Source organism: Mytilus edulis, chromosome 7, assembly GCF_963676685.1.
Source record: "Mytilus edulis chromosome 7, xbMytEdul2.2, whole genome shotgun sequence".
NCBI classification, from domain to species: Eukaryota; Metazoa; Mollusca; class Bivalvia; order Mytilida; family Mytilidae; genus Mytilus; species Mytilus edulis.
Window position 1 is genome coordinate 35,257,598 of NC_092350.1, and position 27,157 is coordinate 35,284,754.

A 27,157-nucleotide genomic window follows, 5' to 3' on the forward strand; every position below is an offset into this window, starting at 1 on the left:
GCAAAAGACTGGGCAAAAAGAGAAAAGGTTGAGGTTGACACCCTTTCCAAGTGGGTAAAATCAGTGAGGTCATTGATTCAGATAAGTGCTAGTAAGCTTAAAGTGTCAATAAGCACCAAAGCTGCTTCCATCTTTAAAGACCCTCAGGTCATAGAGGAGTTGTCTTCCCTCCATGACAAATATGTTGTCGTATCAGCTGACAAAGCCTCTAACAATATTGTTTTTGTGTGCAAGAAACACTTCACTGACTGCCTAATTAAGGAACTCAGGATAAATAACACTCTTGGAAATCCTACATATACACTGTACGCTTACGAAGCAGGAAATCCTGGAAAACCACAAATTGGTTCTAATCTCCTTTGGTGTTAATCCAAAGGATGAAGACCAGGGCTTCCATCCTTATATTGGATTCCTAAGCTTCATAAGAATCCTTATAAGGAAAGGTATATTGCAGGTTCTTCCACGTGTTCTACTAAACCCCTTTCTAAAGTTCTTACTGCCATACTCACTGCAGTTAAAGAAGGACTTCAGAAATATTCCGAAACAACATATTCAAGAAGTGGTGTTAATCAGATGTGGATACTGAAAAATTCAAAAGAGTTGTCTGTGAATTTACAATCTCAATCACTAAAACATTGTACCAACATTAAAACCTTTCATTCTTCAACTCTTTATACCACTATTCCACATACTAAACTTAAAGCTCGACTGAAAGAACTCGTCAGCTTATGTTTCTTTAACAAAAAAAGGCACTAGACAATTTAAATATCTAGTTTTGGGCAGGAATTCAGCTTACTTTGTAAAAGATCATACAGATTCAAGCAAAAAATAAACCAAAGAGGATATCACTGCCATGCTGGACTTTTTAATTGACAACATATTTGGAGGTTTGGTCTTTCAACAGACTATTGAAATCTTAGTGGGTACCTATTGCACTCTTCTACTTGCAGATTTGTTTTTGTATTCTTATGAAGCAGAATTTTTCCAAGGGCTTGTACAGAAATGAGAAAAGAAATTAGCCCAGTCTTTTAATTTCACCTTTCGGTATATTGATGATGTACTGTCTCTTAATAATAATAGATTCAGTGATCACTTACATTTAATATATCCAAGTTAACTTGAAATTAAAGATAATACCGACACAGATAAATCTGCTTCATATTTAGACCTTGTTCTCGAAATGACTACTGATGGTAGGTTGAATACCAAAATTTATGACAAACGCGATGATTTTAATTTTCCTATAGTCAACTTTCCATTTCTGTGTAGCAACATCCCAGCCGCACCAGCATATGGAGTATATGTGTCTCAATTGATACGTTACTCAAGAGCTAGCTCAAAGTACGTTGATTTTGTTGAACGAGGAATACTGCTTTCTCAAAAGTTGCTTAGACAGGGCTATGAATCAATCAAATTAAGGTCATTACTCAAGAAATTTTACGGTCGCCATCATGAGCTGATTGGCCATTATGGCAAAAGTGTGTCAGAAATCATATCTGATATTCTTCCAGGAAATGCTTACCCTTCCGAAGCACCTGATTTCACTCCCTGTTTTTAGTGGAGTTCGTGTTGTTTCTTCTTATTTATTATTTATAACTGTTGATGTAAATGTCTTTTGGTTTTATGAGTCTTTGTTTACTCCTTGGCCTTGATTGTTATTGTCTTTAGATCTCAATAGATTTTTTAGTGCAATGCATGATGGTGTGCCTGTCCAAAGTAGGGAATATTTTTGGTTTAGGTTTGTTTTCATGGGTCGTGCTTTTAACCTAACCTGACCATCCGTCGTTCACTATACAAAAATCTTCTTCTCTGAAACTACTAGGCCAAATTTAACCAATATTGGCAACAATCAGCATTTTGGATATCTAGTTTTAAAAATGTGTCCGGTGACCAAGCCAACCAACCAATGGATAAAAAAAATGTAGATTTTGACTTTTATCTCTGAACCAAAGCCGAAAGAGCAAATATGACATGGGGTAGAAGGTAAAAATCTATCTGCCCTGAAATTTTCAGATGAATGGGACAACCCCTGAACTGGTAATTTTAAGGAAATTTTGCCGTTTTCTTCTTCTTCTTCTTCTTTTCTTTCTTCTTCTTCTTCTTCTTCTTCTTTTCTTTCTTCTTCTTCTTCTTCTTCCCGGTTACGAGTCGAACTCTATAAAAGTGTAATTGACTCGGGCGCATCTCAAACAGACAGGAGGCCACTCCTTTCTGGCCAAAAGTAAAAGTCCAGGAAAATCTGGATGGTATTTACAATAAAAATATATGCTAAATTACAACTATATACACTGGTTCTCCTGTTGTCTATTTAAGGTGTGGTTGGGTCCAGCGGATGATGTTCACTCTGGCCCTGAAGTCCTCTAGTGATCCGGACTCCACTACTGATTCTGGGAGTTTGTTCCACTCTCTCGTTGTTCTCGGGAAGAATGGGTGGTAGTAGACGTCTCTCTTCACTCTTGTCTGTCTAAATTTGTGGTTGCCCCTGGTTCTACTGTCACCTGATGCAAAGTACTTGGCTGGATCAATGGCAATCATCTGGTGTTGAGTTTTGTAACACAGCACTAAACTCTGTTTCCATCGTCTATGCTGCAATGATTCCCATTGAAGTTGGTCCAGAAGCTTTGTGACACATCCTGTAGAGTTGTCCTGGTGGCAACTGTAGACAAAGCGAGCTGCTCGTTTCTGTACCTGCTCTATGTCACGTATGATGGTAATTTGGTGTGGATCCCATACCGGGGAAGCATATTCCAGGGTTGGTCTGACTAACGTGCAGTAAGCTGTAGCTTTTGTTGCTGGGGTTTCTCCGTAAGAATCATAGTGTCTTGGAGGCTTTCCCTATGGTCTGGTTGATGTGCTTTGAACAGGTGAGATCTTTGCTGATGGTGAGCCCAAGGTATTTCCCACCGTCTATTGTTTCTAATCTGTGTCCATGGAGTGCGTAGGACGTCTGATGTTGTTGACGTCGTCCAGAGACACGGATGACTGTGCATTTTTCTGGGTGGAAACACATTTGCCACTGTTTTTCCCATTCTTCCAGCGAGGAAAGATCTTTCTGCAGCAAGTCTGCATCTTCTGGTTTCTTGATGCGCCGGAAGAGTAGACAGTCATCGGCAAACAGTCTAGCGCTTGATGTTGTAGCTTCTGGGAGGTCATTGATGTATGCCAAAAAGAGTAAGGGACCCATCACAGTGCCCTGTGGAACTCCAGATACCACGTCAAGTGGGTCAGACTTGTGATTTTCAAGGATCACAGACTGGGTTCTGTTGGACAGGAACTGTCTTATCCATTCGAGTTGGACACCTCTTACTCCGTAGTAGTCCATTTTGTGTAGCAGTCTGTTATGTGGTACCTTATCAAAGGCCTTGGCGAAGTCTAACAGGATAATATCAGTCTGATCGCCATCCTCCATGTTCTTGGCTATTTCATGTATGGTTATGAAAAGCTGGGATTCGCATGAGCGTTTGGTTCTGAACTCATGTTGTTCGTCACACAATATGGAGTTTCGGTCAAAGTGGTCCATGATAGTACTGTGGACTATGTGCTCTAGTAGCTTACACGTGATTGATGTAAGGGATACTGGACGGTAGTTTGCTGCTGTGTGTTTTTCGCCTTTCTTAAAGACTGGGACTATGTTGGCTGTCCTCCAATCTTCTGGTACTGACCCCTGATCCATTGACAGTTGGTATAGTCTAGTCAGGTAAGGTGACAAGTGTTCGGCAGTGTTCTTTAGCATGAAGGCAGGTATATCATCTGGCCCAGTTGCCTTAAAAGGTCTTATTCCTCTGATGAGTTTAGTGACTTCATTCTGGCTTATTTTTATTGGTCTCATGGTTGGGTATGGGCTTGGTCCTTTATCTGGCATGTTGTTAAGGTCTTTCTGTGTATAAACTGAGTGGAATTGGTTGTTCAGGATTGCAGCTTTTGTTGGTGTGTCACTGTGGAGGTATCCATCTTTATTTTTCAGAGTTGTTATGCCTGAAGATTCCTGTTTCCTGCTCTTTATGTACGACCAAAATCTTTTGGGGTTCTTGTATAAGTCTTCACTAACGTTACAATGTCTTGCATAAATTTGGTGTGTGCTCGTCTAGATTCACGTTGAAGTTCGGCTTTGATGTTTTTATAGCGTTTCCAATCCTTTGGTGAGTCGGTGAGTTTTGCTTTGGAGTAAGCTCTTTGTTTCTGTCTACTCATTCGTCTTAGGTGGATGTTCATCCAAGGGTGGCTTTTTCTAGCTAGTGATCTTTTGGTTGGTACAAATTTTTCCATGGATTCTTTTATGATCTTTTTGATTGATGTCCACATGGTGTCAATATCAACAAACTCAGACTTGTTGAAAAGATCATATTGACTGTCAAGATGTTTCCCTATACTTTCTAAGTCTGCTTTCTTCCAAAGGTTTATTTTTCTTTTTGTTGGTTTTGGTTTATTGTCATTTGCTGTTATGTCCACTAACACTATGTCGTGGTCGCTATTTCCTATAGGTGGTAGTGTTTTACATCTATCTATGTTTCCTGGGTGGCTTGTAAACATAAGGTCTAGTATGTTGTTTCCTCTTGTGGTGTTGTTATTTATTTGCTGAATTGACAAGTCAGCTGACATCTGTAAAAAAGCTCTGTTGATTGTTTGTGGCAGTTGGTTACCTTTTATTTCATTTTTTCCCCAGTCAATATCAGGTAGATTGAAATCCCCTCCTAGTAGAAAGATACTCCTTTTATTGTTGTTTCTCAGGTTGTGAATCTCTGTTATTGCTCTCTCAGCATATTTGTTATCTGTTTTGTTTGGTGGTCTATAAAAGCTCGTAATGATGTATTGTTTAGTACCTATCTTAATTTTTCCTGTTATCATTTCTGCGTCTTTGCTGATAGATACTTGGCTGAGTTCCAGTTCGTTCTTAGCAGCTATTAGTACACCTCCATGAGGATCTTTTTCACGATCGCGTCTAATAACGTCATATCCAAGTTCTGGTGGAAAAATTTCTCTACTCCCAATGTTGTTGGAAAGCCATGTCTCTGTTCCAATGATTATATCAGGATTGGCGGTTTCGATGAGAATAGGTAGTTCTGTTCGTTTGTTCTTGATACTTTGGAAGTTTATTATCAGAGTTCTTAGTGCTTTTCTGTTCTTATTTCCAGTTGTGTTTTGAGTTACCCTCTTTGGCGATGATGCAGCTAAAGGATCTCCAAGACTTATGTTGCTGTCATCTTGGTTGATTGATGACGACTTATTCCCATCCGAGATGGACAACATAGAAAAAGTGTTACTATCTGCAGAGTCTATCAGGTCATACAAAACAGTTGTGTGGTTTGGTGCATTACATACCATACAATACCAAGAGACAGAAGTGTTATTATTTTTTACAAAAATCTTCTCTGAACCTACTAAGACAAATTGAAACAAACTTGTCCACAATCATCAGTAGGGTACTAGTATCTAGTTTTAAAAATGTGTCCGATGACCCCGCCCACGAACCAAGATCTATCTGCCCTGAAATGTTCAGACCAATCAGGCAACTTATTGTTGGGTTGCTGCCCCTAAATTGGTAATTTTAAGAAAATTTTGCAGCTTTTGGTTATTATCTTGAATATTATTATAGAAAGAGTTAAATTGTAAACAGCAATAATGTACAAAATAGCACTACAAATAAGTCAACATGACCAAAATGGTCAATTGACCCTTTTAGGAGTTATTGCCCTTTATAGTCAATTTTTAACAATTTTTAAAAAAGTTTGTAAATTCTTACAAAATATTTTCAACTGTCACTTCTGGGTCCAAGTTCATATTAAATAGAGATAATTGTAAGCAGCAAAAATGTTCAGTAAAGTATGATCTTCAAACACATCACCAACACCAAAACACAATTTTTGTCATAAATCTATCTGTGTCATTTGTATAATATGCACATAGACCAAGGTGAGCGAGACAGGCTCTTTATGGCCTCTAGTTTTTGTCTATTTGAGATAAATGAACATGATGAAAAATCTGTGGTCATTTTTGTCTGAGGCTTAAGTTGCAGAGTGCTAGACATATTGATAATGATCCTGTAGTATAGGTGGCATTTAATAATTGCATAAAGTTTTTTTTTTTTATTTCAGACGGTAGAAGACTAATGTTTCATAACATGTATGCAGATACATGTACCTTATATAATTAAGTATACATATGTCAACTATATTTTGTATCTTGAATGATTGCAAGGTGTTTATATTTGTCTAGCAGAGTTCATACAACCTTGACCTAATTGTCATGGTTCATTGGTCAATATTTAATTTTCCTGGTTTAAGTCTATTGCTAAGATATTTGAAGCAAAAGTTCATCTATACTTGATGCATATACGATTGGAAGGTATGCAAACCTGTTTTGGATGTTCATTTGGCCTTAACCTCATTTCCGTAGCTCATTTGTCAATGTTAAGCATTCCTTCTGAAGTCCGTTTCGAAAATATTTAAAGCAACAACAAAAAAATTAAATTTAGTATGAGAAAAGATTGTAAGGTATACATGTCTGCCAGTCATTTGTCATCTGACCTTTACCTCATTTTCTTGGTTATTGGTTACTGATACGTTTTCATGGTTTGGTTTGTTTCTTTGATACAATAAGCAATATGTCAACTTTATTTGGTGTATGGAATGATTATAACGTGTATATGTCTGTCTGACAGGGTTTATCTGACCTTTACCTTATTTTCTTTGATCAGTGATACTTTTTAGTTTATAATTATGTAATGTTTGGTGTTGAACTTTTAACACTAAACAAATAAAGGCAATTAGAGCACGAGAGACATATCAGTGAATGGGTGCACTCTTGTATACTATATATATTGCAATCTTTTTTTATATTGAAAAACACAAGTTTGATTATGTGTGCTGTCATCACTTGGCATTCATTGTTCAGTCATGTTGGTCTATTTTCATCTTCTCTGAAACTACTCAGCCAATTTGGACTAAGATTTGCAAGCGTAATTTCTTTATAGAACAAATCGTTAAAAAAGTATGCCATTCTCTTAAGTTGTTTTTCTTAAGTCCCATTTTCACTCTACAGTGAGCGGTCAATGACGTAGCTTAATTTTTTAGTTATTCAAAGGATTTCAAGGACCCTACACCGATTGAAAGGCCGGAATGAATGATTTACGAGAACATTTCTAAAATAAATTTTCAACAATTATTGATGAACAAAGGCGATTTTTAATGTTTCCTAAAAGTTCAGTGACAAATATTTCATGCAAACAAATCAACATAAATCGAACAGAAAATAGGATCGTAGGGGAACGGGAAGGGTAATGCTAGAGTCTTTTCAATTCTTGTTGAGACGATTCTTATGATTCTGTATTATAAGAATAAAAGATAAACTCTGTGAGAAAAGGAGCACAATTGTTCCAATATGAATACCTACTTTTTGTTGAATAACATGTCCACTCATCATAAAAACCAATATGTTTTTTAATAAAAATTACTAGCATTGTACTGATCCCCTTGGACCCGCCACTGATCCTATACTTCGAAAATATTAACTGCATATTTTTTTTTAATGAGGAAGTTGTCTCTTTTGTCAAAAGAAGCTAAGCCACTGCGGTCCTAAAGATCTTTAAATCTTCGCCCATTGGTCTTATATACTAACTAACATTTGTCTAATTTGAAATCATACCCATCCCCTTATATATATATTGTAACACTAAATTTTAATCCATAACAAATTAAATTTTATTGTAGTATACGAGTACATGAGTAGCTTTAAATACATGGTCGATACGTTCATTTACATATGACCGAATGCTATGCACATAAATAAATTTGTCAATACATTGTAGTATTTGTTTATAGTTCTCAATTCTTAACAAATAATCGAAAGTTATGTTTTCTTTTATTAATCAATTATTTTACCTAGGTATATTTCTTGGTCCAATTGTTTTGTTAGGTATAAACCTGCAGACTTTCAAAGTTTTGCGACATGCATTTCATATTGATGCTTTGTTATATATTCTTTATTAGCTATATCTGTATGAACTATGTCGAATCTAGTAAGTATTATTATCTTTTATTAATATCATTGTCACCTTATCAGACTTAATATACATTTGTATCACATAATATTCTCATAATAATCGACGAATTCGTGTCGTTAGCACCAGCAACACGAATGTTACTATAGAGGAGTAGACACTGATTTTTCTTCCGGGCTGGTAGTAATCACTTTCTGTTTATTCGTCCATTCGTCTGTCAGATCTTCTTTGACGCATGAGTCAAAATTTGTTCGAACGATTTTAATGTATTTGTTCAGAGTGTTGGTGTCTTTGATTTAGTTCGACTTTTTGATAGAAAAAAAAAGTCTTTGGTGGGTATTCTCAACAGTTTCAAAGTACATTTGTAGGTGCCAGGGGATCACACAAGAACCTGCCAAACCATAGCCTCATATTTATGTTTTACTTTAAGGTATTTTTTAAGTATTGACCGCCAAACCACCGTTAACCAAGTTATTTTTTCGCTTGGCCGATTTTCTGTTCCCTGTTTTTATGTGGTATATCAAGTCTGATAAGGTGATAATCAAGATTTTGGTCTTAATCTTTCAATATCAAATCAGTTATCTTATTAATTCAATTTAAAAAAAAATCAAAACATCTTTATTACTACTTACTATATGCAATGGACATTTTCCAGTTTCTTACGATGATCTTAACTGTGTCGTTGATGACACATTACCAGCATCATCATCCGACAACTATATTGACTGTCAATCAAAAGAAATGGTAGCAGCAGGACGAAATAAGTGTTGTAAGATTGAGGGAAGTGTTGGGTGTTGCGAACCTGGTGGCAGGTATAGTAATATAAAAATTAACTTTTTTGTATATGTTGTATCAAAGAACAGTCTCTTGACAATAATAGTCAACATATAAATAAGAAGAATGATGGGGATTGATTCCCTATAGTACAAATCTCAACCAGGCCAAATGATGTAGAAGTTTACAACTTTATATAAAAAAGAAGATATGGTGTGATTGCCAATGAGACAACTCTTCACAAGAGACCAAATAATTTCAGAAATTAACAATTGTTCAATTGATAGGGAAATAATCTTAATTAGATTGAAACGTATCTACAATCTGTATCCAAATAACATATTTTACTTTTAAGGTATTTTGATGCTTTCAAACACACCATTTGGCACTCAAGGTCACTTTTGAATCATTACATTCCTAGCCGAAGACCGCAGCTTACCTCGTACTGATCATGATTTTTCTATGTTTTAGGTGGAAGAAAATTCTTGCGATGAGCCTGGGTATTGGACTGACATTCATAACATTAGCTGTTATTTATATCTACTTGTTCTGGTGTAAGAAGGACACGATTCCCTGTCTCGGTCGTTGTCAGGATAGAATACAAAAGAAATACTATCAAGCTGAAGAATCACTTCCGTAAGTACAACAGGATTGAGTTTTAAGAGAACATGGTAAAATTCAGTTTACATCAATAAAATGAATTGTTTCCATTTTTCTGATTTCTGATTTCTTCTATCTTATGGTTAATGAAATTATTGCGTTAGACAGAACAAAAAATATACCATTATTTTTTGCAATTTTGTACAGTTAAACGACATACATCTTGTATATAACACGCATTACAAAACTCAAACTTACTTGGGGGAAAATCCTTCCTATTTCCTTATTTATTCATTTCAACTTAATGAAAGTAAGCACGTTTCTGAGATATGCATCTGAACAGATAAACCATTATAATAGTTGGTTATCACCAGGACATGACGGTAACCTTTAGGTTCGACATCTCTTTCGAACAGCTGTTTCTGCGACCAGTTTAACAACCTTAAACCAACTTATTTCAGCAGTAAAACTAATATTTACTATGAACAGTCATATTACTCTTTGTACTTGGTTACCCATATACTCATACATCTAAATTTTGTAAATAAACAAATAAATTAAAAACAACACTGCATGCACAAACAAACAAAAAATAAACCAAAGTTTTTAAATTGATATTGGTTTTACAAAATGTAATTACAATCAGCAAAAAAAAAGGGAATTAAATAAAAAATAAATCAACCATTTTTGTTTTTGAAATTTTCAAAAATAAAGACCTGAGTTCGGTCTGAGAGAACTATGCAGTAAGCTATAAAAGTTATGGGATAACTAAATGTGAAACAAAGAGAAAAACACCGGTTCTAATTTAAGATTATAAATATTTGTTATGACGGACATCAACAAAATGCAAAATATGGCCGGCTTTATACAAAATACAAAATATGATGGGATTAGAAATGTTTGCGAGCGTTTTAAACTGAGACTGCTGCATGTTTATTAACACTGTAGCAACACAAAATTAGAAAAAAAATAATAAGTGATAATCAAATGTAAACTAAGCAGAAACGCACATAACAAAATGTGGTACATGGCCTATCGTTCATGTCTTATTTATTTTTGTATCCTTGAATGTATACTAATGTGCGTATTGTTATGCGTTTGCTTTACTACATTGGTTAGAGGTATAGGGGAGGGTTGAGATCTCACAAACATGTTTAACCCCGCCGCATTTTTGCGCCTGTCCCAAGTCAGGAGCCTCTGGCCTTTGTTAGTCTTGTATTATTTTAATTTTAGTTTCTTGTGTACAATTTGGAAATTAGTATGGCGTTCATTATCACTGGACTAGTATATATTTGTTTAGGGGCCAGCTGAAGGACGCCTCCGGGTGCGGGAATTTCTCGCTACATTGAAGACCTGTTGGTGACCCTCTGCTGTTGTTTTTTATTTGGGCGGGTTGTTGTCTCTTTGACACATTCCCCATTTCCATTCTCAATTTTAATAATGGTATTTCAGATGTTGTGCCAGTCGCGTCGAAAGACGTAAACAAGAGCAAGAAATTATGGTAAAGTCAAAAGATCAACCGGCATTCAATTTACCAGACGACGAATTTTGTAACTCAAATTACAAAGAAGAGTGGTGGAGTGGACAAACAATTAAAAACTTTTGATATCGGAACATATCATTGTTTTGCCAGGAACTGTATACGTTTGTGTAATTTACCACAAATATTAATATATAAATTCATAAATTCAATGCAAATGTTGTTTGTTTTATTTCACTGATTATGCGTGTATATATGTGTGTGTAAAACCACAATTTTATCATCATTAAATCCTGGAGTTTGAAATCAGAGTCTAAATCGCATGACTTGTATTTATGTGTAATGAATTAGTATTCCCAATATTTTTTACCTAAGACCAAACTCTAAAGATTCTCTCTAATTTTTGTCCAATATTGAATGTTGTTTGCACTGAGAAAGCACTCGCTAAGAATAGAAATTATTACTTACAGACGTTGGTGTTCTGCTTTTCTGTTAGTCATATTCTCTTGACTGCTCATCTTCCTTCATTTCTGAATCTCTGTAGATCTCTGCCAGTGCTTTGATGCCTTCAGGTGGTTCCAACCTTCACCAGATGTTTCGACCCTGTACTATAACATCTTCCGGTTGGTAGGCCAGAAATGGTGGCTAAACATCTATTCATCAGCACTCGGCTTTCAGCTTAGATCATCTCGGCGATGCCATAACCAGCAAGATCAACGTTCTGTTGCTTCTCCTAGCTGTCTTACTGCTGTCTTTCTTGCCTTTTCGACTATTCCCTTTGCCCGTAGCATCCTACATACTGACTGTGTAGACAAATCTCTGAGGAATACTATTTAAGTTTAAATTACAATTTAGTGCACCATGCATGACATCGTTCATCAATTGGTTTATGTCTAGTACCCACATGTTTAACGCCACAACATTCTGTATGTATGTGCCTGTCCCAACTCAAAAGATCTATTCTTAATATAAAATGAATTTAAGAACTGAAGAACAAAAAGAATTAGACACTGCGAAAATGGTACATTCGCATACTAAGAGTGTGCCCTCATTTGTAACAACACAGTGGTAGTAACACAAACCTAGGATAAAAAAAATACAACAAACAATGCATGTTTTTATAATGTCCTTCTTGAGATACCTATAATTGTTTTTTAGAGACAAATACGTACAAATTTTTAGGAGTCGCTTAATTTCACGTCATAATCTACTGGGGTTTTTTAAGTAACGCATGTTACGGTTGCAACATCCTTGGGCTATCTAATTCTATTAAGGAGCTTTAGTTTTTAAGCCCTCGAATAATTATTAGGTTTGACTTTCTAAACGTTTGGTTTCCAGTAAACCCGATGGAGATTGTTCCATTAAATAAACACATATATACGCATGGTAATTAGCATACGGAGCTTTTTGCGCCATAAAATACAGAAACTAGAAGATGGTATCAAGTTTTATTGATGAATTCAATAATAAGTAAGATATAATATCTTAGATGTAATACCTATTATATATACATCTATGGATATACTAATGAATTTTTTTTTACAAATTTTAAAATCTAGAACTTTATAAACAACTATGACAAAGAAACATTATACAATTAATTTTAGGAAAATTTACATGTTTACCAACGGTTAAAAATACGTCGGCGACTTTTATACAAAATGACATTTTTCAATCGGTTTGGGCTGTCATTAGAAGCAATATCATTCAGACAATACAAAAAGATGCCCGTATATAAACTATCTGCACTACTTTGAATAATTCAAGTGTATATTGTTGCCATAAACTACTGATCAGAAGCTGTTTTATATGTGGTATCAACAATTTTGATATCGCATGCGCAGAATGGAATATATATACCATGCATATAATAGTTGAATAACCTTACTGTTCCAGTCATTGGAACATATGCTTTTAAATCATTCATCGGTGAATAAATAATAGATTTTTCTATAAATAGTGCATACGTATTTTATTTTTCAATACACTAGGTTCTTCCTCACAACGATAAATAAAGCGTATAAAGTTGAGAAGACACATACATACACATAGGTAAGATTAGAACTATTATAATGGTCAAATACTATCACCCGACGACATTTTTTTGGACAATAACTTTATACCATTATGGTTTAATTTAACTATGATACTAATGTGTTAGGAAAATGATCAATATCTTCTTCCGGGTGAATAATCCTTTCATATAAAATGACTTGAATGTCATATACGTCATTGATCGCCATTAAAAAAAACAGCATTTGAAAAGATATAGTAGCTATGATGATCAGAGAAGCAATACTGGTTAGTGCAAAAGTTACATTACTGTTCAATTCATGATAAGCAGGTAAATAATAGGGCCAAGAGTAACCGAGTACTCGAGTACTCGCCTGGCAGGCCGAGTACTCGGATACCCGTTTGGCTTTTTTTTTTTTTTTTTTTTAGATATTTATTAAATATCATACAGATTAAAGACAATCTTTAATATTTAGATCAGTTTTTGAAGACGCAATTCTGCGATTCCACGTTTGCAGCTACTTTTCCCGAGAGTATCAGCTTCAGCCTTAGTTCGGCGGTATGTGTTAATACACAGTTAAGTTTGTTTTGAAATGCGTTATGATACATAAAATCATAAACAGTTTCGGAAAGAAGCATTAGATTAAATACGTCATACATGTTTGGACGTATGACACGCTGCAAACATAACTTGGTTCTCCTGTCTAATTTCATTTCAAAGTCGATGGAAAATTTTTAAATGAAGTTCGTTTACCAAATTCTTTGTCTTTCCTTTGTTTCAGATAAAGCACAATATGAATATAAATGATCTACCGGCAGAGATGCTGATCGAGATATTCACTTACCTACCAGAACGGGATTTCCTGAGAAATGCTCGCCATGTCTGTCAAATATGGAATCTCATTTCAAAGTCACCAATCCTTCGACAAAATGTTGACATAAGTAAATACATGGATTCATACGCCTATCCTCTGAAATATTTCTCGGCCATACAACTCTTTATAAGGAAACTTGTTATGCATTCTACATATATACAGACATTCGAGAAACATCACCAAGATGTGAAATTTGAAAATCTTAAATCATTACACATCACTAGTAAGGTGCAATGTACTTGGTGGCCAAATTCTATATTCAATAACTTTTTCTCTATGTTTCCAAATGTTCAGATAATCAAGATTACCCCTGAATTTTATAGGGATGCTGAAAATTGTTTATATGCATTGTCTCAATTCTCGATCATTGAATTAGACTTTGGATATTATGGTAGCGATTCGTATATATCAGGCAACCTACAGCTGCACTATAGGATTATACAATTTGTCCAAGTTCAAAGAAGTTTGAAAATCTTAAAACTCCGGGCGTCGGACTATTTTGCGGAAGATACGGTGGCGCAAATTCTTGAAAAATGTCCAACGATGACATCCTTGAATATTTCAGGAACCTATGTATCAGCAGAATCCTTCAAAATCTCGACAAATGCTTTGGCTTTAACCGAGTTTTATATAAAATCAGAAAACGAGTTTAAAGATGACGACTTAAAAGCATTAACAAAACGTGCTCCATGTCTAAAAACTCTACATATTGAAGGTTGCAGGTCGATAACAGAACGTGGATTTCTCCATATTGCATTTAATTGTTCTCATCTCAAGAGGCTGTTTATTGGAAAATTAGATTCGAATTGTGTGACTGATGTAGGAAGTGACATCATCACAAAAATAGCAAAAGCGTGTCCTCATCTAGAAATTCTTTCTGCAATTGGCTGTTCAAAACTTGAAGACGATTGTATAATGGATCTGGCTTCTTCATGCGGCAGTCTTCGGGGTATAAATCTAAACGGTTGTACCAATATTACAGATGTTTCATTTTTTGCACTAGCTGACCACTGTCCATTGCTGAATGTGTGCGAGGTACGAGACAGTGCTATATCTCTCAAATGTGCAATGTATTTGATACAGCATTGCAAAGGTCTTACCAAATTGAATATGTCGAACTGCAACAATATTGAGGACAAAAATGATTCCGAACTTGAAAATATGTTGGAGGCCCAGACTCAAAATAGCCAACCAAGAACAAATTCTTCAGTCAATAGTGAACTTGATACGGCGTCTAACTCCCGAATGCATTGTTTCCACTCTCACTTGAAAGACTTAGATCTAAGTGAAAGCATGCATGTTACAAGAACGTTAGTGACCAAGTTAACTAGAATATTACCAGATCTGATATCTCTCAAGTTGTCAGTATCGGCTGATATTGAGTCAGATAAGGAATGGTTCCAGGAAATATTTGAGAACTGTGTTTGTTTGTCCGAATTCAAACTTTCTACGACAACAATTCAGAGGCAAGATTACCTAAAGTTATAAGTGGTGGAATTTTGTTATGCTTCTGGCATTTATTTTAGTTTACCATTCAGCCTTGATTGCTATCCGCATGATGGGGTTTCATAATGATGCATAAAGTTAAGGGTTTTGCTGCCCGAGTCTTACTTTCATATGATTTTCTTTGTCTAATGTATGTCACATTTAGTACATTAGTTTTTCTTTTTGAAAAAGAAAAAAATAAATAAATTGTACGAACAGTACCACTGGTCAACCATCAACTTCTAACTCATGCGCAGCACCTATTAATTCTTACAAGTTTAAGTTTGGTTATTTTTGTTTGCTCAATGGTATTTTTCTTTCTTTTTTGACGACATATAGATACTTCATTTGTACGAAAATCCAGTTTTGTCTCTACACACAAATAAAACTACTAAAAAGAGTGTTAAAAATAAATAGATACATGGGATAACTATTCAACAGACACCAAATAACGAGAACTACATGTCACCGTACTGCCTTGAACTATCCAGCCCAATCCGTAAAGAAAACCTTAAAAAGCCCCGGCATCACAAAAAATTAAACACATCTACCACAAGAGAAAAACAACGACATGATTTATGCAAAAACAATTAGGAAAAAACAAACATGGCAAAAACAAATCATAAATGCATATTTTCGAGTGGTATTTTGGTCTTTGTAAGAGAATAAGGTCAAGCCTTTCCATTCTATGAAAGAAAATATTATTGTATAGTACATTCTCCTAGATCATGAGAGTTTAATTTGATGATACAGTCAGAGGGCAAAAGTATTTCACCACTTGAACATTTTGCTATTATATAATACATTTATATCAAGAACACTAAAAACATTATCCTTCAGTTATTTTGTTCAATTTGAATGAAACTTTAACTGCTAAACGAAAAAAAAGTTTACGGTCTGCAATTTTGTGCCATTATTATGATACCTGTGTTTGATAAACTAATAAAGGAAATAACTTTATGATAAATGTGAATCAGCATGAAAGAAATTGATGGTTTGGGAAAGATATAATAATACTTGGTTCACTACTTTTTAAATAGAGTTCTTTTCAGATCTAACCATAGATTAATCACAATCATATTTCGGATATAACTTCGATTTAGTCTTGTAGCAGTCAATTGTAAATAAATAAATAAAACATTCGTTCATAACAACTTTTAATTATATTTTTATAATAAATGTATAACAAAATGATTGAAATGATTTAGCCTTAAAAATATAAAATACAAATGACAATGAGCATGGATGATATCATGAATGTTGCCTTTAAGATTAAAAACTAAATTAAGATTATAAATAACAATGACCTTGAATGAAATAAGAATGCCTTTGAGAATAAAAAAAAAGTAAAAAAAAGGCAAATGGCAAAGAGCGGTTGTATAACTAGGGCTTCGTCCAGAAATTCACCCAGTCTCTACAATTGTTGTTGCTTGAGTCTGGATTCATGGACATATTGATTTCATAGTTATTGTACATTCCAGAGGTTTTCCATGTTGCTACTGTTTCTGTAATATATTAAAAATATCATTATGCATGTATTTTATATAATACAATACAATAAAAAAAAAATGAACAAGTTTTTGTATTAATGGTTTTAACAAATGTGACGAGTTTAATGTTTGTATATACGAAAATATACTAATAGTCGTATGTACTACGATTTACAAAGACGTCATGTGTTAACTGTGGTGTAAAGAACTATGATCACCTTGAGTTCTACCCGAAAGTATTACCGATGCTAAAGAATGGCGTCCATTTGGCTGTGATGGTTGTATAAATACATAGCTACGTCTATTTGGGATATGGACGTTCAATCGGATGTCTTGTAGATCCGTTACATTGATACGCTTAATTTCAGGTGATATGTATCATCTATAGGGTCTTCAGTTTTCTATCAGTGTATGTTTATGTTTTTGTGTCAGATTATTGAAAATTATCGTTAAAAAATAACCATGTTCTAAAGAAAATGTTTGGAAATAGATAAAGTATAAATGTTCTGCATGTATGTGCTAAAACTGTTTTAAAAAGAGATAATTTGATGTGTGGTTATGTGATGTTAACTTACCTTTGTCTCCTTGTTGTGTACTCGCCATATACGCTCTGTCACAATTGGCTGCTTTAGAACATATGGCACTGATCATACGACTCTTTCCCATAAGTGTTTGAACTGTGGCAGCATCCTCCTGGGAGACGTATATAGGAACTACATCCTTTACTACATTTCCACCCTAAAACGATTAAATAGGTTTAAATAACCAATGAATTCTGTAGACAGAGCAAAGTCTGAGTAGAAAATGGTCCTTACAATCACAGTTTAACATCAGTTATTTATTTAATTTTTTTCTGGGAGCGGATAAAAAATATATTTAGAATACACATTAATTCCCCAGCAGCTCAACGTAATAATATAAATAATCAATAATCAATAAATTCTGTTACTGTAAATAAATTGACAGTCCTTAAAATGGCCAAGCATCTACATGTATATCATATGTCAGGTTAGTCTAACCAAGTCGCTAATAAAATGAATACCGAGCTTCAAAAATGTCTTGAACAAATCGCGATCTTGTGCAATGCCAACATAACATTGCTGTACAAAAATTCGATACAGAATAGTTGTTTCAATACAAATCGGTAATACATCTTCTATATAGTGAAACTTTGAATTGATGTTCATTGTTTAAAGAAGTTTGCTTATATTCGCCTTATATATACAGTGTATAATTATTTTCTGAAATGTTATCGTAACTTAATTATTATTTTTATAATATTTACTTACATTTTTTAGAGCCTCTAAATCTTGTTTCACAATGTCCATGGTTTTTGTATCGTCCATCTCGGCGATAAAACAGAACTTGACTCTTCCGCTTTTCACGCTGATTGCACCTAGTGCCTGAAAGGAAAATCAAGATCACTATATATTTCAACATAATGAGAGCAGGACTTTCAGCGGCGGGGTCAGGATATCCGGGGTTTGGACCCTCTCCCTTTTTGACGATCAATGCATTTGAATGGGGACATAAGGTTAAACAATTTTTTTTATCCTAAGTTGGAACCCACAACAACTTTTGAAAATATAGCTGGATCTGTTCCTGTCTTTCATGTGTCATATTACATTTGAACAGTACTTATTACTAGTATGAAGTTGTCGTTCATCATTCTTAATGTATAAGCAACTGGGAATATAAATGTAATATTTGTCGCTTGACACTATATAACATCGACCTATCATTTTGTTAGTGCTCAACCCTGGAGGGAATCTCATGATTTGAAACTTACAAAATGTCCTACACTGTAGTATAAGTAAATAGAAATCTATGAAATTTAAACACAAGGTTTATGACCATAAAAGAAAGGTAGGGTTAGATTTTGGGAGTTTTGGTCTCAACAGTTTAGGAATAAGGGGCCCAAAGAGTTCAAAATTGAACTTTGTTTGATTTCATTAAAAATTAAATAATTGGGGTTCTTTGATATGCCAAATTTAACTGTGTATGTAGATTCTTAATTTTTTGGTCCCATTTTCAAATTGGTAATATTAAAGTCCAAAGGGTCCAAAATTAAACTAAGTTTGATTTTAACAAAAAATGAATTCTTGGGCTTTTTTGATATGCTGAATCTAAACATGTACTTAGATTTTTGATTATGGGCCCAGTTTTTATACCCGTCAAAATTTTGACGGGACGTATTATGGTATACAAATGTCCGTCTGTCTGTCCGGCTTAAACATGTCGCACCGTAACTTGAGAACTTGAGAACGACTTATCCAAATTTCATGGTTCCAACAGTTTAGGAATTAGGGGCCAAAAAAGGACCCAAATTAGCATTATTCTTGGTTTTCGCACAATAACTTTAGTATAAGTAAATAGAAATCAATGAAATTTAAACACAAGGTTTATGACCACAAAAGGAAGGTTGGGATTGATTTTGGGAGTTGAGGTCCCAACAGTTTAGGAATTAGGGGCCAAAAAGGGGCCCAAATAAGCATAATTCTTGGTTTTCAAAAAGTGAACATGATTAAGCTGATAACACAAAGAACAACTTAATTTGACAACATTTATAAATAAACGGAGTCAAAAATTAAACTCGAATGTGATATGATTTGTGGGGGGGGGGGGTATATGTTCCTAAAGAAATTTAAATTTAAAAATGTCTTTTTTAACCTAAAATTAAGACAAAATGCATTGTAAAAATAAGGAAGTAGTTTCGAACCACATAGCGGTTACATCAAGTAATAGATGTTTAACAAATATTTGGTCTGATTGTTAAAAATCAGATACTCACCGCATTAACGTCATATATGAAGAACGACGTATTGAAGCCTATAGCCTCATTGTTCACCGTGTCACGTGATTTCACAAACACTACATCCAATCCATCGCGGTATATTGCGCTTTCCGCTACATTCACATTGCCAACTGTGTTAGTCCATGTTGTATTAATGAAGTTCTAAAACATACAATATTATAAATAACATTGGAGAATACAAGTAAAAAGACAAGAATATGCCGTGGATGTGCGATATTGGGTTAAAAAAGGGTTTTTACTCCTATTATTCAGCTTGTTAGTCGCTGGCACTAGCTAAATCATATAAATTAGGGGAAAGTTTTTACAGGAGAAAATAAACTCCGAAGATCTACAAATTTTATTCCAGTAACTGTCAACATTCTTTATAATACATTACGGTTTTGCATGGATTTGCATTTGTGTTGTTTTTTAATATCAATTTTTATAAGATTACTCTCAATTTTTTAATCTAAGAGTTTTTGGTGGTGTTTTTTTCAAAGAAATTTACATAATGTAAAGAAATCAGTCTAAATAGACCAGTATGTTATCCTCTAGATGACTTCGGATTTTGTTTTGATTAGGTTAGTAATGTTAGTTCCAGATTAATGTATATCCTCAAATACTTTAATTGCGAGAAAGAAAAGAAAATTACTTTGGCCACAAACTTTTTTTTTTCTAATTGATAAACATTTTACGTGGACGAATTTAGAAATGAGGAGTTTAAATCCTCATGCAAAGATACCTTCACTATTCTTATCGTGTTCCTTTTTGGTAAAATAGTTCCTCACGTGTTCTGGTATTCAAACATCCTTAATTGACTTTAATTATGTTGTTTTTTTTAACGTTTATGAAGAATGCAAAACCAGATAGGCAGTTTGGACGCATCAAATTTATTTAAAAAAAATAAAGTATTGGACATGATTATTCATGACCATGACTTTGAATGTTAATGTCAAAAACATGCTGATACATTTTTTGATTTTGATTGAACGAAAATTAAAAATTATGAATTATAGGAACCTAGATAAATTAACAAGGGTGTGAAAATTATTTATAGCTTTATTGTTACAAACAAATATGAAGATATATAATCAATCTAATCTGTATAGTTAATATTCACCAGGCTTACGAAGAATTATATTAATTAAAAAAACTACAAATATACCGAATCATGCGAAACTATCTATTTTGTTAAAAGAGATTAAACCAAGTTGAATCAATGAATTGAATTCAATATGCAATAATATATGTCCCCTTACCATTCTTCGTGCATAGTTTCTCCATTTATTTTTGTTTTGACTTCTCCAACTCGCTTGGCAAATAGCAATTGCCAAACAACACACAAACAAAAACATCAATTTGTTCATCTTGAATTTCAAGTTTCTTTTCCTGATACAACTTACTGTTTTGACAAACTCTATTTACAACTTGGCTCTTATATACCATGTGTAGTACATGTGTCATGAGGTCATTATGCAAAGGTTCATCCGTAGTTCTTATATGATTAGATGTCTTAATTATCCACATGGTTTCCCTTTGGCTAAAACATCATAGATTCTTATCATCATGTTTACTTACAAGAAACAACATGCGCACATGTTAATGCACATGATGTATATATTAAGAGCGTGTGTTTTGTAACGTTACTGACATTAGTACTATTAATTTAGCTACTACTTGGCTACTCCAGATTCCAAAAATTATTTCAGCGACCAATATTATTCAGCATTCAAATGTATAAAATTAATTTTTATATTTTAAAAAAAAATAATCAAAAAATCAGATAGGCATGTCCCACAAACTTATTCATGTTATTCCAAATTTTCTTAAAATTTAAAAAAATATGTTTTTAAAAAGGCTTTATCAAAAAATGCTTTAATACTAGTTACGCTGATATACTTTTTATTTTAGTGATGGCATTTGTTTATCATTATACTCCATACTGCGAGTGTTTACATAATTTTAGTTTATGCTTGAAATCAGTCTTTCTTAAGAAAAAAATGAACAACTGGCATTTCTGGTATGAAACATTTCGAATGCTGCATGTTTAGATATTAACGTATTAGTATTGTACTTATTTCTTAAATTTTTTGATCAAATAGAAATTTATTTAGGTTTATTAACATATTAACAATTTAAGGAAAAAATGCTAGATTAAATTAATTTTAAGTGGAATATATACATTTTGTTATCCGTTTGACCTTCATTTTCGATTTTTAGTAAACATGCTACGGTGAAAGCTTAGAAAGATCAACCTTTATTTCAATGTACGTCTTCGTTATAAATCATCATTTCAAAGTCTACATTTCATTTTTATGGTAATGTCATGATAAAATTAAAAGTGGAAACGGGGAATGTGTCAAAGAGACAACAACCCGACCATAGAGCACACAACAGCCGAAGGCTACAAATAGGTTGTCAATGCAGCGAGAAACTCCCGCACACGGAGGAGTCCTTCAGCTGTATTTTCCAACGAATTCTTAGGGTCCTTTGAATTTTTCTGGTCTTAAACTAGAGCCCAATCAATTTATTTTTCGGCATCTAAACATTTGTTTTCGGTCATACTAGAAACCTGATTAACTTGATTAGGATTTTTTTTAAATTATGCCTTGTACAACGAAATCAACATCTTACTTTTGCACCCCATGAATACTAATCTAAATGAAATATACGCTCAAAATAAACAGGACCCAATTGAAGATGCACCTTTATTTTTGTTTTCACTGGTCGAGGGATGGGAGGGATGAGATCTCAAATTAGATGTGTAGCCACTTCATATGTTATATTAAAAGTGCCTTTTCCACCTATTCTAATGTGATCTGTTGCATGTAAGGAATCTCTGTTGTCGGTAGTTTTATTTGCTATAGATTATTTTGAGATATTGTGACAAAGGAAATGTAGCTACTTTTTAGGACTTCAATATAAAATTGTCAATTTTGATATTTAAGACTTTAATTTTTTGTGTTACATAATTTTATCTTATCTTATATTTTTGTTTCTATTTGCAATTCTTATCCAGGACTAAAATCAACATGCTTTATTATGCAATGAAATTCTCAATTTGGACATTGAGTGACATGTTTTACTCTGATAACTAATTAGTGACAATTAATCTTTTCATAATTATAGGTTTTTAGATATCATAATCAGATAAGTAATTCAACTTTATTCTTCAAGTTCTAAAAATAGTTAAATCTTTGTCAGTGAACGATATCACTCAGATTAATTTCTTTTTGTTAATATGTTCATTCTTCAATTGTCAGTTTAATTTTGTATAAATACTTTTCTAATTTAGATAAGAACACAGTCCATCGGAAATAAAAGTATTCCATGCTGAGTTATTGAATGATTCATACAGATCCAGAGTCTCTATAGTTAGTTTTCACCAGAGTTTCAGTCCCAGAGTTGTCATTGCTATGTAGGTCATACTTTCGTTGTGTGTTCAGGTGATAACACAGTTTCAGTAGCAGGAGCCTATTCAGTCAGGCTCTTGTTACACAAACCTGCAAGTAATGACGTCCCCCGGCGACAATTCTCTAGAATCAATAAAACAAATGGTATCGTGGTTACATGAAGGTTTTAACTTCACCTGATTTTTTTTCTTCAGAAGATACTAGGATAATTTTCAGCATTAATAATAGTTTGTCATCGAGTATCAAGCTTCCCCAATGTTTATAAAATCAAAACCGCTCCAGTATAACGCAAATTGTAATGACACTTACAAATCATAAATGAAGTCCGGTCTGGATAAAGTTACTATCAAATTTATTTTGGGGTTCAGTTTGTAAGGACAATTACATCCCAGCTCCTTTGTTCTAACAGGGGTGATCTGAGCCGGATCACCCCTACCAGATCACCCCAGTTTGAGTTTCTTTGTTATGCATGCTTTCCATTGTTCTGTAACATTTTGGCGGGAATGTCAAACCCACTATAAAACTTATAATTAAAATATACAATTATACGGAAAAGACTATCTATCAAAATTCACGTAGAAAAAATCCAGTGTATATGCTGGGATTCGAACTCAAGACCTTTATCAAGCCACGACACAACCACTACACCAGGACGACTGGATACGAATTATCAGTTATTTAACAGACTTAAAGGAAGCAAGATGATATTTTTATAAGTGGGGGCGAGTTGGCAGACCTTTTTTCAGTGGGGTTTAAACCCTTTTCGTTAATAAATGAGTTGTCAGTGATTGTCCAGTTTGATTTTACACTTTTTCAAAAGTGGGGCAAGTCGGTAACAAGAGTGGGGCGATTTTTTTCATAAAGTGGCGATATAGGTTGGGCCGATTGGCCAGTGGGGCGAGTTGACATTGTTTGATATCTACTCATCGTGTTCGGGGGTCAAAAAGGGTATAAATCATATAGTAATGTATAACGTATATTATAATGGTTGTGTGGCGTTCTAAACTAGATTTTATGAATTGTAAATGGTTTTTCGTCCAATCTAAAACAGCTGGGATGTAAAATAGTTATCCCACTCGGACTTGGTGTGTCAGTGTTAGATCACTCTCTGGCCTCCGGCCATCGGGGTGATCTTACACTGACACACCGCGTCATCGTGGGATAACTATTAATTGCATTGTGTTCAAATTTTACGATACAATAACACAGGATAAGGGATGTGGCATCTATTCAGCAAAAACACACAAAAAGCAAAGGTACAGCACTTGTATTATTGTTCTTCTTCCCAAAGTCACAGCGAGGCCTTCGACACGGAGCAAATATATCTCACCTCACTGCAAGTTTAACACGGCCCTATCAAACTATGTAACACGATAATTTAGTTATCAAACGAAATGTTGTAGTACATAATTTTTGTGAATTCAAAAATGGATGATGAAATTCTATATTATACCCTATCTTCTGCGATGAAAGAAATTTTTAAAGACGATAGACTCGGGGAAACTCTTAATTAACAATTATAGGTCTATCATCATTTTGTTTCACTCTAATACATGTAGTTAGTAAAATCGTTTAAGTAAAATTTGAAAATACGTATTTTGAAGCACATTATTCCGAAAGGTTAATTACCAGGAAACGCACTAATGTTTAGAAAAGGACAATTTTAGTTAAACGACCGGATAATTCTGGATAATGTTTGAATCATACAACTTCCTACTTGATTAAGGGAAAACTTGTTTTTCTTTCAGGACAAACTTCGTATTAGGATTAGAGTCAGAATTATCTTATACAAAACTTCCTCATTTAAATAATTTATATAAAAACTTGTTTACTTCATGTTTTTGTAATCTGGCGGGTATATGTATACGTCAAGTAAGCCCTATAGCTATATTCAGTTCTTCTTTGACCTAACAGGATGAAATTGAATTGAATTCATAAGAGAAATAGATTATTATTATTTTTATTTCTTTTTGTAAATTTAAGTCGTAATCGAAAAAAAACACTCTGAGGGATACACTTTATTCAAATTATATACTAGTATATAAATGAAGTCTCACAACGAATATCTACCAGAATTTCTCATTACGCACGGATTATGTACGGTACGGATCCAAACGTTTTGGGAGTGTTCAATCGTATTATTCATAAGGATTAATTGTTAATACAGCAGTGCGTACATAGAAAAAAATGATTCGACAAATATTAATTATTTGTGTGTAATAAATTTATGATTTCTAAAGCACTTATTCAACGAATTACACAACTGAGTTAATAAAAATATTATATTAGTTCCTGTAAAAAAAGAAGAATATAATATGAGCAGGACAGCATATTGCTATCAATACATCGGAAGTATTCGACTAGGGTCGATCATTGAAGCACATGCTTATAATTTGGTTGCTGTTGATTTCGAATATGCAAAACTTATTGCATATTACACTAAATTACACTTTTTCAGGAAAATGTTACGATTCGGAATAACAGTTCTAACAACCTGAAATTTTCATAAAATTAACTAAATCACTCTTTTTATTTGTAAATCAAAATACTACAAAGTCATAGGCTGCCTTATATTTATGGGAGCATGGTTCTCCTTGGGGTTGAAGTCATTAAACTTTGCTCAGTGCTTGGAGCACAAAAATCATGCTCGAAACACCAAATCTTGTATTTTGATTGGTTGATTTTCGAGTCTGAGTACAAAAATCTTGCTCGAAAGTTTAATGACCGTCAGGGAAGTGCTGTCTTTTACATTTACTGGGTATACTCAGAAGAGAGATCACTTCTTTAAATACCATGTCTACCGATTCTGTGAAGTATTTTTAAACTACGACCAGTGTTTGACTTATGATTGGGGTGTCAGACTATTGGGAATCTTACAGATAGGGTGTCGGGATAGAGAGACGACCCCTTGAAATACAAATCATAAGGATAACAAATATTAGTAAAACAATAGAAATTATCTCATTTTAATCCTCATAAAGGATTATATGAGGCTCTGGAATATCAAAATATTTGTTCATGTAACAACGAATGAAGAAATAGTAATAGCTGCATGTGCGTTTATTTCATGTCCGATTACTAGTATACGAGAAAGCTTATAAAAAATAGAGACTGCTAAATTACAAACCTGAAGTGTATGCCTCGATACAAATAGATACATATGAAACTGACTTATTTGTTTCATTCCATCATAAGTTATAGATACATATGTTACTGACTTATTTGTTTCATTCCATCATAAGTTATAGATTCATTATATTTCATACGAAACAAGAAGTTAACCTGAAAGAAGTGGAACACAATTTACTCCTTTGTAAAATGTATCTTTCAATCAGTTTGATTCTGGAGCTCACATGTCAGAAACTGATAGTAGCCCTTTGACTGTTAGTCTTGTATAATTTTTAATTTTAGTTCATTTATATGTTTAAGAGTTTAGTATGACGTCAATTATCACTAGACTAGTACACATTTATGTTAAGGGGCCAGCTGAAGCACGCCTCCGGGTGCTGGATTTTCTTGCTGAGTTGAAGACCCATTAATGGCCTTCGCCTGTTTTCTGCTCTTTGGTCGGATTGTTATCTATTGGACGTTTCCATTTTAAATTGTATCTGTGTTAAATTATGTATCATTGTCATTTTGCTTAATTTCTTTGTTATCTATTCTGACATCTGACTCGGATTCTTTTAAACTGAGTTTTACAATGCGTATTGGTGTGTTTATTTATTCTACATTGACTAGAGGTAAAGGGGGAGGGTTGAAATCTCACTTAACATATTTAACCCCGCCGCATTTTCGCGCCTGTCACATGTCAGGAGTCTCTGTCCTTTGTTAGTCTTGTATTTATTTGAATTTTAGCTCATTTATATGTTTTGGAGTTTAGCCTATGACGTCCATTGAACTAGTACACAATTTTATTAAGGGGACATGCAGCTAAGGCCAACCTCCGGGTGTGTGATTTTCTCGCTGCGTTGAAGACATATTGGCGGCCGTCGTCTGTTATCTGCTCTATGGTCGGGTTCTTGTCTCTTTGACATATTCTCCATTTCCATTCTCAATCTTATTTCGAAGCCTTAATGTGTCATTTTATGAATAATCTTATAGGATCAAAATGTAATATACTCCTAATGTTTATAAGTGTCTCATAATCTATTGGAATTCGTTTATAATACACCCCAGTATATAAAACTCAAGCATAACGTATATATGTGGTTACTATCTTTTTTCTCAAATCAATGTC

The 27,157-nt window shown here is 33.9% G+C and overlaps 4 protein-coding genes across 4 annotated transcripts; 2 read left to right on the forward strand and 2 right to left on the reverse strand.

Annotated features, from left to right (window-relative positions):
* Nucleotides 1-3,999: 3,999 nt before the first annotated feature.
* On the reverse strand, nt 4,000-5,322 carry LOC139483102 (uncharacterized). The gene has a single exon (XM_071267136.1). It carries the CDS (start codon nt 5,320-5,322, stop codon nt 4,000-4,002), a length of 1,323 nt encoding a protein of 440 aa, XP_071123237.1.
* A 2,599-nt stretch (nt 5,323-7,921) lies between these two features.
* Nucleotides 7,922-11,068, forward strand: LOC139481339 (uncharacterized). Its single transcript, XM_071264582.1, has 4 exons — nt 7,922-8,014; nt 8,652-8,808; nt 9,242-9,406; nt 10,823-11,068. The coding sequence occupies exons 1-4, from the start codon at nt 7,945-7,947 to the stop codon at nt 10,974-10,976; spliced, it is 546 nt and encodes a 181-aa protein (XP_071120683.1). The 5' UTR covers nt 7,922-7,944; the 3' UTR covers nt 10,977-11,068.
* A 1,743-nt stretch (nt 11,069-12,811) lies between these two features.
* On the forward strand, nt 12,812-16,627 carry LOC139481340 (F-box/LRR-repeat protein 20-like). Its single transcript, XM_071264583.1, has 2 exons — nt 12,812-12,902; nt 13,646-16,627. The coding sequence occupies exon 2, from the start codon at nt 13,658-13,660 to the stop codon at nt 15,224-15,226; it is 1,569 nt and encodes a 522-aa protein (XP_071120684.1). The 5' UTR covers nt 12,812-12,902; nt 13,646-13,657; the 3' UTR covers nt 15,227-16,627.
* On the reverse strand, nt 16,368-20,960 carry LOC139481341 (uncharacterized). The gene is made up of 5 exons (XM_071264584.1): nt 20,767-20,960; nt 19,505-19,669; nt 18,003-18,116; nt 17,289-17,451; nt 16,368-16,728 (listed from the first exon to the last, which is right to left on the reverse strand). The coding sequence occupies exons 1-5, from the start codon at nt 20,872-20,874 to the stop codon at nt 16,607-16,609; spliced, it is 672 nt and encodes a 223-aa protein (XP_071120685.1). The 5' UTR covers nt 20,875-20,960; the 3' UTR covers nt 16,368-16,606.
* Between the last annotated feature and the right edge of the window lie 6,197 nt (nt 20,961-27,157).